The 19,241-nt window shown below is 45.1% G+C and overlaps 1 protein-coding gene across 36 annotated transcripts in view; it reads right to left on the reverse strand.

Annotated features, from left to right (window-relative positions):
• SYNRG (synergin gamma) overlaps nt 1-19,241 on the reverse strand; it is an 89,565-nt gene that overhangs the window by 16,293 nt on the left and 54,031 nt on the right. For 30 of the 36 annotated variants that reach the window (XR_016223822.1, XR_016223825.1, XR_016223823.1 and 27 more), the window contains 5 exons: nt 13,060-14,007; nt 3,268-3,861; nt 2,129-2,292; nt 945-998; nt 313-409 (listed from right to left, as the gene is read on the reverse strand). Coding sequence is in view for 32 of the 36 variants with exons in the window: in XM_051824683.3 (XP_051680643.2) it covers nt 313-409; nt 945-998; nt 2,129-2,292; nt 3,268-3,861; nt 13,060-14,007 (1,857 nt within the window). In the remaining 4 variants the exon portion in view is untranslated. The remainder of the gene's footprint in view (nt 1-312; nt 410-944; nt 999-2,128; nt 2,293-3,267; nt 3,862-13,059; nt 14,008-19,241) is intronic. The other 6 variants (XR_016223824.1, XM_051824677.3, XM_070061040.2 and 3 more) reach the window with 1 other exon arrangement.

Genomic DNA, 19,241 nt, shown 5'->3' on the forward strand with positions numbered 1-19,241 from the left:
AGGGGGCACTGATTGGAGACCCAACAGTTTCATTTTACTGCCTCACTAGTTCAGAATTTTCCATAAGCCAGTCATACCGGTATAACTGTACACTGCTACTACTACGTATACAAGGACTGGGCATCTTAGCCACAGATAACTCAAGCCAAACATTGCTGCCTGGGACTTGAGGATCCAGCTACAAATGCAGATGTTACTTAGTGAAGTCCTATGCAGCTTGAGAGATCTAGCTTAGCATACTTAACGTGAGGGAGAAAGGAAAAGAACACAAAGTCCGATGGTTTCGAGTAAGTAAGATATAAAAGAACGTACCTAATAAATATTCCATGCCTTGAGCCGACTGAATTACTTCTGTGCAAACCGAACTACTACTGATTCCATTTAAGGTATCATTTGCCTTCTTAATGACCTACAAGAAAGGAAATCACATCACCTTATATAACCGGGGAAAGTCATGGCAAATTGATCTACTGTCAGACAACCCAGCTGAAAAGCTGGGCTTCACAGGTAAGGCTAGCTGGCTGAGGTAGGTGTGTGTGTGTGTGTGAGAGAGAGAGAGAGAGAGAGAGACAGACACTATGCTGAAACAGACCTGATGATTCAACTTTAACCTAAAGAACCAATCCTCCAGTTCTCTAGGAGAGAGAAGACAGAGGCTCTCTAGTTTAACTATCTCTGTGACTAAGACAGGGGTGAGACATAGCTTATAAACATGGTGACAGAAGCGGGCACCACTGACAAATGAGCCAGTGTTGGTCTAAGTGGGAGGGAAGCCTCACTGAAGGTACCTGGCTGTCCAGACAGAGTTTCCCCGTGCACAAGGCCATGGAAGTCAGGCCTGCATCAAGCTTCACTGCCCACTAAGATCCACTAAGATCCCAGGAGAAGCGGGAGCCACAGGGGGAAGGCCTTGAGAGGTAGCAACGCAGAAGTGACATACTCACGTCCAGGGCACTGCCCAGGCATCGCTGCCACTCGTACGCGTACCTCTCATTTTCCTGTGGGTTTTACAAAAACAACTGGGTTACACAGGCAAGCCTAGAATCCCGTCTCTATGACTTCTGTCAACTCGAAGAGCCCAGCAGCCTTTCCCTGTCATTAAAACAACTCTAGCGCAAGCAGTTCATCTTTCCGAGCTCTAATGGTTATGTGCGATTACTAATACATCTAACTCCTGAGCACGGAGTCTGGGAGCCCGAGGGAAATGTTCAAAAGCAGCTTCCTGCCGGAAACGTTCCTGCACCTGTGGAGGCGATAACGGCACTAAGCCTTCCTTCAAGCAAGATCCTCACCAACACCTCTCCCATCAGGCTGTGTGCGTGTGTGGGAAGCAGGAGTGGGGAGTGGACAGTTAGGCCTGCTGCATACAGGGGTGAGACAGCGGGAGGGGGGGAGCTGCAGCAATGGAAATGGTCAGATGTACATTCTTCCCTGGGCTTTTTTTTTTTTTCTTTTCAAAGAGTTACAGAGGAAGAAACAGAGACAGAGGGAAAGAGAGAGGGAGAGGGACAGGGAGAGGCAAAGGGAGGGGGAGACAGGAGGAAGGAGGGGGAGGAGGACAGAGAAGCAGGAGGGGGAAGGGAATGGAGAGGGGAGGGGAGGGGAGTGGAGAGTGGAGAGAAGGGAGAGGGGAGAGGAGAGAGGGGGAAAGAAGGGAGAGGGGAGAGGGGGAAAGAGGGAGATGGAGACTGAGAGATTTTCCACCTGCTGGTTCACTTCCCAGATGGCTGCAACAGCCAGGGCTGGACCAGCAGGCTCTTCCGGGTCTCCCATGGGGGTGCAGGGGCCCCAGCACTTGGGCTGTCTTGCTTTCCCAAGCACAGTAGCAGGAGCTGGACTGGAAGCGGAGCTCACAGGGGATGCTGGCACCCCCCGGCCTTTAGAGGTCCGCACACTTACAAAGATGACGAGGACTAAGTGCTCACGGAGCGTTTCCCCAGTGCTTCCCTTCTGCTGAATCTGCATGAAGAATCTCACACTTAGGGTCACTAACCGCCGTGCCTGCGATTCTCCTCAGCCAGGGCCCGCGCTATCACCGCGGTGGGCCATTCCAGCTGGGTGCCCTGGGCCTTTCTGCCCCTCACTCGCCCCTGGCGAAGCTCTCAGTCCGCACATGGAAGCAGCTCACCTCCACCTCGCCTGTCAGGTCCTTGTACTTGTCCCTGATGACGGGCAGAGCCGGCTTCTCACTCAGTGTGTTGGAGCGGTCTCGGAAAGGCTGCTCTGGGGCCGGAGACGGGGAGGAGCGGCTGATTTCCTTGTCGCCGAGGCTCAAACTCCTCTTGTGTGATCCTGGAGAGGTAGAGGCATGGGTGAGACTCGGGGCTTCTTGGCCAAGACAGCCCCTTCCTTACCAGCGCAGGCCCAGGGGCACACGGAAAGGCACAGGCACTCGGGCTGGGAAGCGACATGCTGACTCCTTTCCGTCCTTCTCTCTCGCCTGGCTTCCCTGCTACGTTCTCCCACAATTCTCAGTGCAGAATCACCACAGCCTGGAGGACACAGGGGCCTCTGTGAACGCCAGCCCGCTGGAGTTGTGTGGCTTCTCCAGTCACTAACAGCGGCTTTCTTGCTCAGCGCCTACATGCTCTCAACCCAACTGAAGCTAAAGACCCCCTTCCCCTTCCCTCTGGATGGGGTCAAGCAGACCCTGTGTAAAGTCAATGACTGAAGCAGCTCAGCTGGAGACAGGAAGAGGGGACTACGCAAACCCAGACAGCAGGGCCCATCTGTAATCTGTAGGGGTGCTCTGACTCAGCTCCTGTTGGCTGGCCTCCTACTGCCAGATGTTATGACTTTTGAGAAAAAACTAGAAATCCAAACCATGACATCTTGTGATTTTATTTCACACATCAAGAAAAAATAAAAACAACCAACTTCTAAGTGGGTCAATCGAAACAGACCTGCAGGATGGAGGCAGGTGCACAACCACCAGAGGGCAGCCTGCGGATGAAAGGTGCTGTCTGGAGCCAGGGACCAAAGGCAGAGCTGACTTGCCCACAAGTGGATCAAATTCATTTCTCAGGCTGTTTTAAATAGCACACCTCTAACCAGACAAGCAGCGCAACGGTAGTTGTGTGCCAAGCTTGGGTCTCGTCTACAAGTAGTTGGATTCCACTCAGTCTTAGGGAAAATGTCAGTATGGTTTCTCTTTTACTGACCCCGATTTCACAGGTTGAAAAATCTATTTCCTGCTAGGAAGCCCCATTTCATTCTTGGTAAGGAACATCTAACGTATCAGTGGAAAACCTACTTGAAGCGACTCACCTTGAACAGACAGGTCGAAGGTTGCCAGCTCACTCTTGATCATTTCTTCGCTGGATTTCATTTTGCTTTGTGAAGTGGCTACTAAAAAGTCAAATTTGCTGATTTTGGGCTTTTCACTTTGAAACTCTCCAAAATCGTCTGAACATTCTTTGGGGGCTTCGTAAGAGGCGCTGCTGGAAGCCGGGCTTAGACACGCGGGCTCTTGGCCACGTTCAGCCATGGGCAGGTCCTGTCTTGTGAAATCTTTGTAGTCCCTGCTTTCATAGTCCTTTTGCTCACTGGCCTGAGGAATCACGTCTTGGAAACTGGCGAAAGCTGGGAAGGTGGTGTCAGGAAGAGCACCTTCGCTGGGAAAGGCGGCTGCTTTGGAGAGAGACGTCATGGCGATATTCTCCGAGCTGCCAAAGGAAGTCTCTTTCTTTTGCAGGACGCAGGGGGCTGACGAGGACCCACTTCCTGCTGAGAGGACAAATGGAGAGAATTTTCTGCCCTGAGATGCATCCTCCCTGTCTGACCAGTCACAGCTTGTGAGTGTGCTCACTGCAAAATTGCTACTGTAGCTTCCAAAAGCAGCGTATCTTAAGTCCTCTACATCTGAAAGGGAAATAAGACCCCACAATTAGAGGCAAGCTCACGAGTCACGCAAAACGCCTGGCACATCTGATCAGTTTTAGGCTATGCCGGAGTCATTTAAATTTAGAACTTGGCCCCAAATGGGAGAAGTTGGACTATAAAAATCTGATCTTTAGAAAACCCCCATTTAGCCTTGAGTTGGCATTCATATGTAGTCACAAAGAATCACTGTCTTTGAATATTAAATAACCAAAAAAGATAAGCAGTTCATCTACTAATAGGTGCAGTTTAACCTAAGATTATAGTCATTTAATAAATGGTCTGTTCCTTGATCATTTAAAATGTGTTTAATTTATCTGCTGCCTAAAACACGTCTGTGTCTCAACTTTGTTAGAAAACGTTTCTGTAAAACCTTTATTGGAGGATCAAGCCTATGGTTATAAAGTAACCTGAATATATGTTGTCATGAAAAGGAAAAAAAAAAGAAATGAAAGAGGAGGGACGGTGAGATGTATTATGGGCTTAAAGTTGCATATAGGAAATACATGAAATCTGTTCTCTTTACATAAATAAATTAAAAAAAACCTGTCCAAATGGAATGTACACAGCAACCTGATTAAAGATTGACAGTCTCTCAAAACTAAAGTGACAATGTCTCTGAAGTCTTCACCAATTATTAGGAATTTCTGTTTCAGAAATACAAGATTTTAACGAAGCAGTTACTTACCTAGTTGTTATTTTTGGTCAATTTGGACGTCATACTGTTGTGATGGAGTAGGAGCCAAGAAAAAAATCTAATCTACTTTGGGTCTTAAGGGAAGCACCAAAGGGCTGGGTCCTGCTTAGCTCCTGTTTTTCTTTCAACTCTGTACCCCGCCTCATTTAAAGGGGGCTGTGAGGAGGGGGAACAATAGATGCTGGGGCCCAGACATTTCACAAAGCCTCCTTCCAACAGGTTTACATAACTTCACAGGTACAGACATCGGCTCCTTTATGTAGCTGGACCTGAGCCTGTCCCCACCACCTACAGCCTGTACAACCTTATGACAATCATTTCACACTTCTGAACAGTTCAGGTGGATGTGAACTGTGGTAAGGTGCACAGAAGGCGACCCAGCGAGCGACATGACGCAGCCAGTGTTGGCTCAGAATGGCTGTCACCACCTTCACTTGACATTGAGGGGCCACATTAGGGCCCAGGACAGAATTCTTTCAAAGTGAAATGAAAAAGTACACTCATCGGGTCAGTGGTGTTGCTAGGCGAAGCGTTTCTCGCTTGCTTTCAAAACGCACAGCCAGCTGAGGCTGGGGAAAGCTGGTGGGGCTGGTGTAGCGCGGCTGATAGGCACTTGGAGTCCCTTCGGTCACCGTGTGGGAGGTCGTGACCCTCGGACACAAGGCCGATGCTCCTCGGTTCTGTGACCTACATTCTCAACACCAAGCCAACAGGTGAGCCACCTGGATGCTTGCTGTTGTTTGGCAGCAACACCGCATGGTGCATGTGTATCCGGGACTCCTCACATTTCCACAGAATTACAGCCAGAGAGGGAAAGAGGGAGAGACAGGGAGAAGGAGTCAGGAATCTTCCACCTGCCTAGGTGGCTGCAACAGCCAGTGCTGAGTCAGGCCTAAGCCGGGAGCCAGGAGCTTCATCAGGGTCTCCAACATACATGGGCGGAAGAGGCCCAAATGCTTGGGCCATCTTCCACTGCTTTTCCCAGGCCATACATAGCAGGGAGCTGGATTGGAAGTGGAGCAGCTGGGACTCGAACTGGCACCCAAATGGGATGCCGGTCTTGCAGGCAGTGGCTTTACCCATCATGCCACAGCGCTGGCTCCTCCAAAGGACTTCTAACAGTAAACCCAAGTCTCTCTCTAAGTTTGGCTAGGAAAAGGGCACTCTAGGCCAGCACCGCGGCTCACTAGGCCAATCCTCCACCTGCGGCGCCAGCACACTGGGTTCTAGTCCTGGTAGGGGCGCCGGATTCTTTCCCGGTTGCTCCTCTTCCAGGCCAGCTCTCTGCTGTGGCCAGGGAGTGCAGTGGAGGATGGCCCAGGTGCTTGGGCCCTGCACCCCATGGGAGACCAGGATAAGCACCTGGCTCCTGGCTTCAGATCAGTGCGGTGCGCCAGCCGCAGCGCGCCGGCCGCAGCGGCCATTGGAGGGTGAACCAACGGCAAAGGAAGACCTTTCTCTCTGTCTCTCTCTCTCTCACTGTCCACTCTGCCTGTCAAAAAAAAAAAAAAAAAAAAAAAAAAAAGGAAAACAGCATCTAAATTAATAATAAAAAATAGACAACATAAGATGGACAAAAAGCCAACCAGTGAAAAACAAGTATCTCTTACAGAACGATGGTGTATTTTACATTTGTAGTACAAATGGTACCGTTCGTATGTGGCTCATTAAACACAAGGGGAAAAAGACTGCGGTGACAACTGTGTGGTTTAGACTGAAGGAAACAAGCCTCGGGCAGGATGCTTGCTTGCTCCTGCTGTCCTCTTTCCTCCCACCGTCTCCAGGGATCAGAAGGTGCCCAGACTCAAATGAGGTGAAGTTCAACTGGGAGGCAGACACGCTGAAACCTAACACCCGTCTTCAAAGAGTACATTCAGAGAACGCTTCATTAATACCGGTATTCTTATTATTAGCCTCTCCCCAAAGGCTCTTTTGGGAAATGACAGAATCTCATCTATTAAAGGGTAGCAATTTTCCTAGAGACCAAAGATAAATTTAATGAAAAAACAGCTCCAGTTCAAATATCGCAACCAAGTTGCTATGGTAATAAAAAGACTTTTGTGAGTGCTTATGCAACTAGAAAAAAACTTCCAACTAGAAATGACTAACATCCTCAGGTATACAGCATTCTAAGCAACAAGTGATCACCCTGGTAGAAGAGCTTTTAAGCATTTTTCTAGCTATACAGGTCTTTAATAAATCTTATTTTTCTTTAAAAATGATACGCATATAACACTTTGCCTTTTGGAACGACTCACAGAAATGACCAAATGAAAGACTAAAAAACTGAATGAAAGGCTTAAAATCAAATAGTTTATACTTAAAAAGAGTAGATGTACAAGATTCACTATTATCAAGCCTCAAATTGAATTTTAGATTTATTCTTATTCATTGGCCACTAAATTCACTAAATTAATTTGAATACATAACTACTAAAACTGACACTACATAAAGACAGAACACTTATGTAACACTTAACTCTCAACTTAGCATTTATAAACAGTATGACTATAGAATCGTATTTCCTGGTGTGATTATTATTGATTTATAAACCATTTTCTAAGAAAAATGTGGTAAATAACAGGTTTAATGAATGTAGATTAAGGCAAGAAAATTCCTCATTCCCCATGTTAACAGTTCTGCATTGTCTAAGCAGTGCAGTTACAAGTACTATTGTGTAACAGTCTTAAGAATATTAAAAATTATGTTAGATTGACAATATAAGTGACAGAAATCCTATGTGGAAAAAAAGATGTGGAACACCCTAGATTTTATTTTGTAATCACTGAAGTTATTATAGATGAGTTTTCAATTTGATAGCTGCACTCTAAAATTGTAAAGGAAAAAGAAATGGAAAATCTGTGCAACAAAATGACCAGAGCAATCACTGCTATATTTCCAATTCTGCTGGAGAACTCCTGGGCTGTGCCAGGTAGAGTTGAAATTGCACACAGATAATATGCCAAATTGTGTGCTTTAATACATGTATTTGTTTGCAACCAGGAATGTCCTATTACAGAGGCCAAAGGAATAAACTACCCAATCTGCTTTCATCATGGTTCTCAAAGCAAGACATGGATTTCTTGCTTGTGCTGGCAAGTAACCCTATCAGTCTCTTTCATAACCTCTATTCAATTCCCTTTTGAATGGCTGCTGCACATGAAAACACAGAAGGCCAGATCCATTCCTGTGGCCTGGCTCTACAGCTGCAAGCATGTGGCCAGGTGATTAAGAGTTCTGCAGGTTTCTGAGAAAGGAGTTTGGAGTCAGAAGGAGACAGATGTGCAAATTTCACTATTCTCAAGTGTTTTATATAGCAATTCAAATATTCACTGGACTAGGGAAGACACATCTTTTAACTTCCAATACTGGGGCCAGCGCTGTGGTGCAGCAGGTTAAAGCCTTAGCCTGCAGCGCTGGCATCCCATATGGGCACCGGTTCTAGCCCCGGCTGCTTCTCTTCTGATCTAGCTCTTTGCTATGGCCTGGGATAGCAGTAGAAGATGGCCCAAGTCCTTGGGCCTCTGCATCCATGTGGGAGACCCGGAAGAAGCTCCTGGTTCCTGGCTTCAGATCAGCGCAGCTCCTGCTGTTGTGGCCATCTGGGGAGTGAACCAGCAGATGGAAGACCTCTCTCTCTGTCTTTACCTCTCTCTGTATCTCTTTCAAATAAATTAAATCTTAAAAAAAAAAAAAAAAAAAAAAAAAAAAAAAAAAAAACCTTCCAATATTGATCTAATGCAGTCTTCTTTTACCAAAGCAAACACAAACTATTTGTACATTTCATTTTCTCTCCAACCTTGACCCTGTTCTACCTTAGACCCTATTATTCTACCTTGCATTTATCCATGAGCTCAGTTATATTCTTTTAAAAGAAAAAAGATTTGTTTGAAAGGTAGGGTGACAGGGAGAGACAGAGATCATCTCCCAAATGACCACAATAGCTAGGTCTCCCACGTGGATGGCAAGAACTCAAGTACTTGGGTCCTCATCTGCTACCTCCCAGGCACATGAGCTGGAAGCCAGACTGACAGTACAGAGTAGTCAGGACAAAAAAAAGCAAGCACTCTGATATGGAGATGCACCTGTTTCAAGGGGCAGCTTAACCTGCTATACTTTTCATTATTATTATATTCTAAAATCGGGGACATATTTTCCAAGTTTGTTTTACTCTTACCACTAACTTTCTTTGGGCCTTCTAAATTTTTTCTTAAAACAGTGAGTCCAGGAGCTGGCAATGTGGCACAGCAGGTTAAGCTGCCACCTGTAACACCAGCATCCCATATGGGCAACAGTTTGAGTTCCAGCTGCTCCACTTCCAGTCTAGCTCATTGATAGTGCACCTGGAAAAGCAGCTGAAGATGGTCCAAGTGCTTGGGCCCCTGCACCCATGTGGGAGACCTGGATGGAGTTCCTGGCTCCTGGCTTCAGCTTTGGCCCAGTCCCGGCTGTTGCAGCCATTTGGAGAGTGAACCAGGGGATGCCAAGACCTCTCCCACTCTCTATGTCTCTCCCTAACTCTGCCTTTCAAATAAATATATCTTTTAAAAACACAAAACAATGTGCATTCCCTAAAGCTGTTTTAAGAACTTGCAAGAGGACACAGGGCCACATCCTCACAGGTCCTGAAGCGGGAAGGGTGCTTGCTCTGCAGTTAGAGTGTGGCCCTGGGGCTGGCGCTGTGGCGTAGCAGGTTAAGAGTGCAGCGTCTAACTGCGGTCTCAGGTCTACCTCAGTCCTGAAGACCCCCGGTACTAACACTCAACACTTCCCATCACACACACTACCTGGCACTTCTTGGGCACACAAATCCTTACCACCACGTGGTGATGTCAGTTCCTAACTGGATACCTCGGCTCTCTGTCCCTCCTTGCTCACCCCCCACTCTCTGCTGCTCTTCCTCACCTTGCCGCTCTTCATCACAGGTCAACTCCTAGTACAGACACCTCTCTACAATAAAAGCCACTCTCTGCATATTTTTTCTGTTATATGAGGTAGTATTAAGGCTTATACTTTAAAAGAAATTATTTAAAGTTAAGGGAAGGTGTCTGGCCTAGTGGTTAAGACAGTGCTTGCTCTCTCTCCTGCTGGTGTTTGGGTTTGAGTCCTGGCCTGGCTCCCATGATCAGTTTCCTGCTAATGTGCCCCTTGAGAGGCAGCAGGTGATGGTTCAAGTAGCTGAGCCCCTGCACCCCCATGGGAGACCTGGATTGAGTTCCAGGTTCCCTGGCTCCAGCCTCAGCTGTTGGAGGCATCTGGGGTAGTGAACCTGCAGCCGGGAGCATTGTGTCTCTATCTGCCTCTCAAATAAATAAAGCAAAATGTAAAGTTAGATTTTAATCTCATGCCACATTAAAAACATAGCAGTGAATTCTAAGGGGAAAAGAATAAAATGTACCAAGATTGTCTTAGGAGACAGGTATTTGAGGAGACAAAACAAACAAAGGGCAGGAACCATCTAGTCTCAAAAGGAACTACTGCTTTCAACTTGACACCAGCCAAGAATTTCTTTGGTCTTTTGGTCTAACCCTGAAAAAGTACAAATTACACACATCCCCACACTTTGAAAATCTGCCAAAGAATTATTTATTAACACAGGACTTACAGATCACAAAAGAGAGTGGTACAGAGAGCTGGGGGGGGGGGAGTCACCAGTGAGCATGCAGATCAGTGTTTGCGCAGGGTTATACGAAAGCAAGTTTGAAAAGGCACACTCACAGAGAAAGTGTCAATGGTGGAAAAAAAAAAAGACATCAGAAAAGCAGCCCCCAAAAGGCGCTGATTAAAATACAAATAATTTCAATGTCAAAGAAGAGCTACTGTACAAGTAGGCAGGGAGCTACAGAAGTCTTTCTAACCCTTTGAGAATGTCACAAAAGAGCGAACGCTCTTGCTGCCAACAAAACCAGAGGATCTTCATGACTGTGCACAGAGAAGCCTCAGTGCCATACAGGTAAAATATAGAGGGGGGGAAAGCAGCCTTGTTGAAATTATATGCAGCAAGGGCTCAAAGGGTTAAATGTAGTAATATGCAGAGAAATCAGGCAACGTTATTAGTATTATCTACCTTCCATACAAAGAATTACAGCAAGAGTTAAAAGAGACAGTATCCCCTTTAGAGTTAAGTTAGGGTTTCTAAATAGGACTAAGGTCAACAGACAGCTCTTTCTTATTTCTCCAACAAGATGTACCTTTAACCCTCACACCAGGAAAGCAAGAAATACTGTGGTGAACAGGAGGCTAAAATAAAACCAGGTTGCACCGAAGAGGTCCCTGCCACTGCGCGTGTCTAACACCGTTAGACGTCTGTAACACTGGCTAGCTCACGGGTCCCACGCCAACCCCTTTAACAACCGCTCTAAGGGGATACTGCTCCTTTATGACAGAGGGTTACAGATCACTGGGAGCAACAGTCTGCTGTTAGGAACAGCCTCCTGCTGAAGAGAGTGGCTTGAACATTACAGGTTCCAAGCTAGGAATGTTGCAAACATACGTCGAAGAACATGAGCATAGATTATTTAACAGGTCAATCTGAACAAGATCAGTCAAAAAAAAAAAAAAAAAATCAACCTCCCCTCCCCAAATAAAATGCAAGAAACAAAAAAAAAAAAAAAAAAAAAAAAAAGAAAAGAAAAGAAAAGAAAGAAAGAAAGAAAAAGATACCCCCTAACATCCCCCACAACCCGGATTAGACTTATCTCATACAGACATCTAGTTTGGCACTGTGAAAGAATATAGATTCATTTTCAGAAAAATAGCTTCTAATAACTTCAGAGTCTAAAAGGCTAGTATACATGTTATGAGATTTTTAAATAAAAATTGAATATTGTTCAGAAAACAGAGCACTTTGCAATCAACTACTGTGGCTCAAGCAGTCCATCCAAAAAAGAAAACCAAAACCACTTTATCGAGCAAACAGCAATGCCAAATATATAAACATTTTTGAGGAAAAGTGAAGAAAAAGAGAAAGTAGACAGTCAAGGGCATGAGGAGTTCTCCAGACAGCCCTCTGTGCTTAGAATATCTCTTAGCAAGTAGCAGCATGAAACAGGTGCATCTACTGGCTTGCTCCTAATTCAGCAGCCTGTTCAACAATTCTGCTAACATTAATAACTAAAGGATGCGCACAGGCCAGCATTGTGGTAAAGTGGTTTAAGCCGCCACCTGCGACATCAGCATCCTATTATGAGTGTCAGTTTGAGTCCTAGCTGCTCCACTTCTGATCTAGCTCCTTGCTAATGCTCCTGGGAAAGCAGTGGAAGATGACCAAAGTGCTTGGGCTCCTGCACTCATATAAGAGACCCAGATGGAGTTCCAGGATCCTAGCTATGGCCTGGCCCAGCCCTGGCCATTGCAGCCATCAGAGGAGTGAACCAGTGGATGGAAGATCCCTCTCTGTCTCTTCCTCTCTACCTTTCAAACAAATAAATCTTTAAATAAATAAATAATGCATGCAATTGTCTTCTGATTTACCAATTTGATATATGCAAAAGTATTTTATAATTTCTGTCTGAACCTGTAAACTTCAAAGTGTCTTACGTGTCCCTTGAGTTAAAAAAAAAAAAACCAACCTTCATATGCATGATACGTTTCCCAGAATAATACAGTAATACTGAGATAGTCTTCATTATTAAAGGCCACAAAATAGGTTTATCTTTCTATATACATATCAAAAACAAAACAAAAACTAGGACACTTGGGAATCTAGTTTTTATGACAGGAAGCTGGACTAGAGAACAAACTGCTACGCGTATACCCACACAGAATTTAAAGAGGGCTCCCTCATAAGATGCTGGCTAACATCTCATCAGGAAGTTAGTCCTCACCCTTATCCTAGCATCTACAGATTTCTCAAAACTTCCTACTTCCAGGAAGAGAGTTAACACTGAACACAGTGTGCCCGGGGCCTGCTGCCGCAGAGGGCCTCTGTCCTGCAGATCCTGACTCAGGACGCCTCTCATTGGCTTTTCCCTCTTCTGCTCTCGGAGGTATTGGCAAACTGCGGGGCAACTGCTTAAACATTTCTACTTTCTTGGCTTATCAAGACTTGGTTTCTGTAAACGAAATAGAATACCATATTGGCAGCTGCTAAATATATCCATGGGAAGAAAAAAGGAGAAACACTGATTCCACTCGCAGAAATGAAGCAACACTGCTGACTCTGCAAGTCTTTCTAAGATGTCTGGCAATGTAGGGTTAATTTAACAGTGGGTTCTTACGTGCCTCTAACACCAAGTTGGTGCTGGACTTCAGAAATAAAAATATCAGCCATCCAATCTGAATTCCATAGTAGTATCTCCATGGAATCTATCTAGCTGGGTAGCCACAGAATCCAATTTAGCACTGCTTTAAGGAGACTGGCTAATTCTGAGAAATTTGTAAAGCTAACAGGCCAGAGCCCCTTTCTTATGCAGAGCCACACCCACCGAACAATGTCTGAACTCTCCATCAGCATCACCAGAGCAATCGCACCAATTCCTCACCTGCAGCAGGAGGATGCTGGCCACTAACTGTGGGTAAATCCAAAGAGCTATCAGACATGACATGCTTAAGATCTCCTCCTACATCAGCCAGTTTCATGTCAAATTGAACAGACAGCGCATCTTCAGAGTCCTCCTTGCCAACACTGCTGCCACCAATGGATGGGAGATCCAAGGACTTCACCGACGCAGAATCCTCTTTGGTGTGTCTGAAAGCCACTGCTTTCTCTCCGAGGGATTTGTCCGAGTTCATGGAAGAAAATTTACTGGAGTGGAAGTCAGCAAAATCATCGTCACTCCTTCCTGAAGGAGTGTTATCTTTCAGTTCATCGACACCCAGGCCGGATCCTTCTAGAGAGAGCTGTTTGAAGACATCGTACTTGGTAGACGCAGGAGCTGAGCTCTGCCCACCCTTGATGGTGCTGCCTGAGTTGCTGGTTAGGGAAGCCGGACTGGCTTCCTCCTTCAGGGCATCGTATTTGTCCTCTGCCTTCCGCTCCGATGAAATCGAGCTATTACCGAAAGCCATAAAATCTGCAAAGTCATCCTGCTCGCCAACAGATGCTGGACTAGAATATTCCCCAAAAAGGTTGAATTCTCCAAAATCATCAGCCAAGCTAGAAGTTTTAGTTGATGCCAACGCCGTTGTAGCTGCAGCAGAACCTGCTGGCTGTGGTCGTGCCGAAACGGATTTTGATGCGCTAAAGGCAGCTGAAAAAGACAACGGATTCTCGCTGCTGCAATTAACCGAGGAAAACATGTCTAGGTCTGCTAAGTTCAGAGGGGTTTTCACTTGAGTTTGCTGCTTCTGCGGGATAGCTCCCGTGGGGAAGGCTGCTGGGAAAGCCTTGTCTCTTGTTGGTGGCTCTAGTGGTGACACACTGTCGGCTGTTTTAAAATCGGTGAACCCATCATCAGCCCCTGAAGATCTGAATTCTGCAAAGTTTTCTCCTGGAAGACAAAAACACGACTGTATAAAGCAGAACGTTGAACAGAAAACTGCATAACTCAGAGCATGGTAAATTACAACAATTCTTTTATAGACTTCATACCACTGGCTTGACGTTTCTTAATCAGTTTAAATCTTACCAAACTATGCTGAAGTCCTGTGAAATGGAAATCAATAAAAAAATCACACTGAGAGTACCTAGTGGTACTTTTTTTTTTTTAAGATACATTTTTATTTATTTGAAAGGCAGAGTTGGAGGGAGGGAGAGGCAGAGAGAGCTTCCATCCACTGGCTCATTCCCCAGATGGCCGCAACAGCTGGGGCTGTGCCAGACCGAAATCAGGAGCCTGGAGGTTCTTCCAGGTCTCCCAAGTGGGTGAAGGGGCCCAAGCACTTGGACCATCTTTAGCTGCTTCCCCAGGCACATTAGCAGGGAACTGGATCAGAAGTGGAGCAGCTGGGTTTTGAACCAGTGACAATATGGGATGCTGGTATTAAAGGTAGCAGCACTACACACCATGCCACAGCATCAGTCTTTTTTTTTATGAAGGACAAATGCAAATGTGTAGTTTGTGATTTACCTTTTTTTTATAGATTTTTTTTTCTTGACAGGCAGAGTGGACAGTGAGAGAGAGAGAGAGAGAGAGAGAGAGAGAGAGAAAGGCCTTCCTTTGCCGTTGGTTCACCCTCCAATGGCTGCCGCGCCCGGCGCACTGCGGCCGGCGCACCACGCTGATCCGATGGCAGGAACCAGGTACTTATCCTGGTCTCCCATGGGGTGCAGGGCCCAAGCACTTGGGCCATCCTCCACTGCACTCCCTGGCCACAGCAGAGAGCTGGCCTGGAAGAGGGGCAACCGGGACAGAATCCGGCGCCCCAACCAGGACTAGGACCCAGTGTGCCGGCGCCGCAAGGCGGAGGATTAGCCTAGTGAGCCACGGTGCCGGCCTTTTTTTATAGATTTTAAAAGATTTTTTTAAAAAGATTTTATATGAGAGGTAGAGTTACAGAGACAGGGAGAGACAGTGAGAAAGGACTTTCCTTTGCTGGTTCATTCCCCAAATGGCTGCAACTGCTGGAGCTGAGCCAATCTGAAAACAGGAGCCAGAAGATTCTTCTGGGTCTCCCACATGGGTGCAGTGGCCCAAACACTTAGGCCATTTTCTTCTGCTTTCCCAGGCCACAGCAGTGAGCTGGATCAGAAGAGGAGCAGCCAGTACTTGAACCAGCGCCCACATGCGATGCCGGTGCTGCAGGCCAGGACTTTAACTCACTGCGCCACAGCACTGGGCCCATGATACCAATTTTCATTAGCTTGTGCTGCTGGTGCCAGTACTCTCCCCTAGAGCCCCAGCCTTCTGTCAGCAGCAGGACCAGCCTCAAGGCCTTTTCCTCCTATGGCTAGCAGAGCTGAGTAAGAGCAGGTGCTGGAGGTTTCCTGAGAGAGATCTATTAAAACAGTGGCCCTTTAAAAATAAAACATGCTACATGATTAAAAAAAAAATCAGAAGATACCAGTGAGGTACTGTAAATCCTGCAGGTAACATTCAGAAGGCACAATACTGTGTTCAACCATACACTTTAAGAATATCATTAGATAATATGTGACCTTGCTGAAGTATATGGAGGCCTTAATTTGGAAGGCAACTTTGATGAAACATTTTTGAGAAACTATGTACTTACTTGCAAAGCATTCTGGCCAAGGGCACTGCCCTTCTCCATAGAAGCTGGCTCTCAGAGAAAAAAGATCTGTGAGCACCAGGGCTTTTCTTGAAACTGGCCCCAACACCATACTGAAGGGCAGTCATTTTTATTTATTAAAATTCAGAGATTTGAAGAAATGCAAACTCTATTATTTAAAGTTTCAGAGGATCTGTGTTCATAGCCGCTGCCTACGCCGCCACTGTCATTCCCTAATGCCAGCACCACCTCTGGCTCACTGGACTCCAGCTGGAGGAGAAGGGAGGTAAGTAAGGAGGTCTTGAAGCCAGGGCTCAAACAAAGCAGACTGCTCCCAAATCACTGGGGAAAAGCACCCAGGAAGCAACTGGCCACATAAGCCGCTCGAAAGAGTGCGCCCTCTACTGGAGGGCGAAGAAAACTCGCTGTTACAGGCCTGGCACTGAGGCACTTGGTGAAATTAGAAGTTATCAGAAGTCCACTGAGCTTCTGATGTGCAAACTCCCCTCCCACCGTCTGGTGCAAGAGATTGCTCAGGACTTCAAAACAGATCTGTGCTTCCAGAGTGCAGCTACTGGCGCTTTGCAGGAGGCAAGTGAGGCCTATCTGGTTGGCCTTTTTGAAGACATCAACCTGTGTGCTATCCATGCCAAACGTGCAACAATTATCCCGAAAGAGACCCTGCTAGCACACCACATACGTGGAGAATGTGCTTAAGAATCCACTATGACAGGAAACATTTCATTCTCAAAAACATCTTTTTCTTCTTGCTGTTATTAGTAGTTCTGAATGACAGATATTTTTTTCCCATGCAGTCAAAAGGTATCTAAGTATATGACTGCGAGTGGAAAAATAGGGGACAGAAATCAGGTATTGGCAGTTTTTCCATTTTAATTTGTGTGTAGATTTTTAATATAAATAAAGGGTTGTAAAGCATTAATGCAAGCCAAAATGTTTCAGTGAACAAGTTTCAGCAGTTTAACTTTATAACAATTATAAATAATCCTGTTAAATTTTTCTGGACAATACCAGCATTTGGATTTTTTAAAAACAAGTAATTTTTTTTTTGTTTTGTTTTGTTTTTTTTTTTTTTGGACAGGCAGAGTGGACAGTGAGAGAGACAGACAGAGAGAAAGGTCTTCCTTTGCCGTTGGTTCACCCTCCAATGGCCGCCGCGGCCGGCGGGCTACGGCCGGCGCACCGCGCTGATCCGATGGCAGGAGCCAGGAGCCAGGTGCTTTTCCTGGTCTCCCATGGGGTGCAGGGCCCAAGCACCTGGGCCATCCTCCGCTGCACTCCCTGGCCACAGCAGAGGGCTGGCCTGGAAGAGGGGCAACCGGGACAGAATCCGGCGCCCCGACCGGGACTAGAACCCGGTGTGCCGGCGCCGCTAGGCGGAGGATTAGCCTAGTGAGCCGCGGCGCCGGCCAAAAACAAGTAATTTTCTTATTGACAGCAAGTAAATGGTGTTTATAGCATTTGTATCATCAGTAGATTCCATCCGTTCAGTATACTTTCTAATTGAGTTGTTTGTCATACATGTTTTTAATGTTGTCTTCTGCGCTGCTCCTGTAAGCTTGCTATTAAAATACATTAAAGCTCCTGGCTTCAGATTGCCTCAGCTCTGGAGGATACGGCCACATGAGGAGTGAACCAGTGGATGGAAGATCTCTCTCTCTCTCTCTCTCTCTCTGCCTCTCCTCTGTGTAACTCTGACTTTCAAATAAATAAATAAATCTTAAAAAAATAAAAAAACATTAAGCTATTAAAGTTTTAGAGGATATGATTTAGACTTCGGTTGATATTGTACTATTCTGGGGAGGAGATTACTGATAGAATTTATGTTTATTTTTTGGCTAAAGGAAACGGGTATTAATGCTCTTCTCAAAATAATTAAATCAACTTGGTCAAGATACTGATACAAAATCTAGGTCCATAACAGCTTTTCCATTCTTTATTATCATAGTAATATTATTACTCACAGGTATGATGTTAGACTGTAAACAGCTCAATTTTCTAATAGTGCCTGAAGGGCTACAATTAACATCCATTAGGCTATACTAGGTAATGCCAAGCAGAGATAAGCCAAATATAAATACAGCTATACCAATCAATATCATTTGTTAGTTAAAAAAATGACTACCATTTTTGATGGTTTCTAATTTCCTCACCCATTTTCTAAATCTGATTTTTCCCTAAAAATGACATATAGAAGCAAATAAACCATAAAAATGCATTTAAAACTGAAATCTAAATTCTTGAAGTTAGCATATAAAAGAATTGCAGGTTTATTTAAGTTTTAAAAGACTATTTCTTTGAAAAGCAGAGTTACAGAAAAACAGAGGCAGAAAGAGAGAGAGAGAGAGAGAGATCTTCCATCTACTGATCCTCTTCCCAAATGGTTCCAACAACCAGGACTGAGCCAGGCCAAAGCCAGGAGCCAAGATCTTCTTCCTGGTCTCCCACGTGGGTGCAGGAGCCTAAGCACTTGATTCATCCTCCGCCACTTTCCCAGGCACATTAGCAGGGAGCTGGATAGGAAGTGAAGCAGCCGGACTCAAATCGGCGCCCATAATAGATGCTATCATTGTAGGTGGCAGGTTACCCACCTTGCCACAGTGCTGACCCCAGTAATGCAGGTTTTAAATATAGTGCCCCTGGAATATGTTATATGATACATACTTTAATATGTCAGATGAAAAAAAAAACACACAGAAAACAGAAACTTATTTTTCATCCTGAGATCTCAACCAATTCAGCAGCCAAACTTATCAACAGAGAGAACTCTACCTAGTAGGGAAATTTTAAAGAACACATTCAAATTTTCTGTAGTTTTAAAGACATGCCCCTAATGAAAAATAAAGTCAATTTCACAAACTGATGGGAAAAGCAGATGGAAGACTTTTTTTAAAAATCACCTTGGTACTTTAGACAAGTATAATCACTGATTGTATTATTTCTGGAAGTAAAAAGGCAGTAAGTAGCCAAGTTTATTGCAGCCTGAATTTTTGATGTGCTGCTTTGAAATATCTGTGAAATTGACATGTTTCACTTTTTAACTTAAAAAGAAATCACCACAGCAAACTAAACTTACTGATGAACTGTAAAGTTTTCCATTAGAAATGTAAGCTGCACAAATAAAAATGGGTAGGTTTGCAAGTTCAAAAGCAAAGGAAGCTTTTTGACAAAGTAGCTGTAGTCTTTGGAAACTTCCATAACACAAGGCATACTAAGCATATTCACTGGCAGCTTCTTAGTTAATTTCTAAATATTCCTAAGTTTCCCTCTCTGTCACTGTTTAGGTCCTAAAATCTCAAAAGAGACCCTTTCTGCTGTAACTTCCGTAAGAATCATCATTCTCTCTATAGAATGCTCCTTCCATCACCTTTAAGTTCTGCTTTGAACTATAAAGGTAGAAAAAGCAAATAATAAACTGTCATTAAGGAATCTCAGAAACCTATAGCTCTAAACACAATGTTAGATTCTTCAAAGAACAGGTCATCAAAGGAGGTACCTTTCTCTGAAGAGAGGAGAGAACTTCCACTTTGACTACGAC

This window comes from Oryctolagus cuniculus, chromosome 17, assembly GCF_051225735.1.
Source record: "Oryctolagus cuniculus isolate XC-2025 breed Fujian yellow rabbit chromosome 17, ASM5122573v1, whole genome shotgun sequence".
Lineage (NCBI taxonomy): Eukaryota > Metazoa > Chordata > Mammalia > Lagomorpha > Leporidae > Oryctolagus > Oryctolagus cuniculus.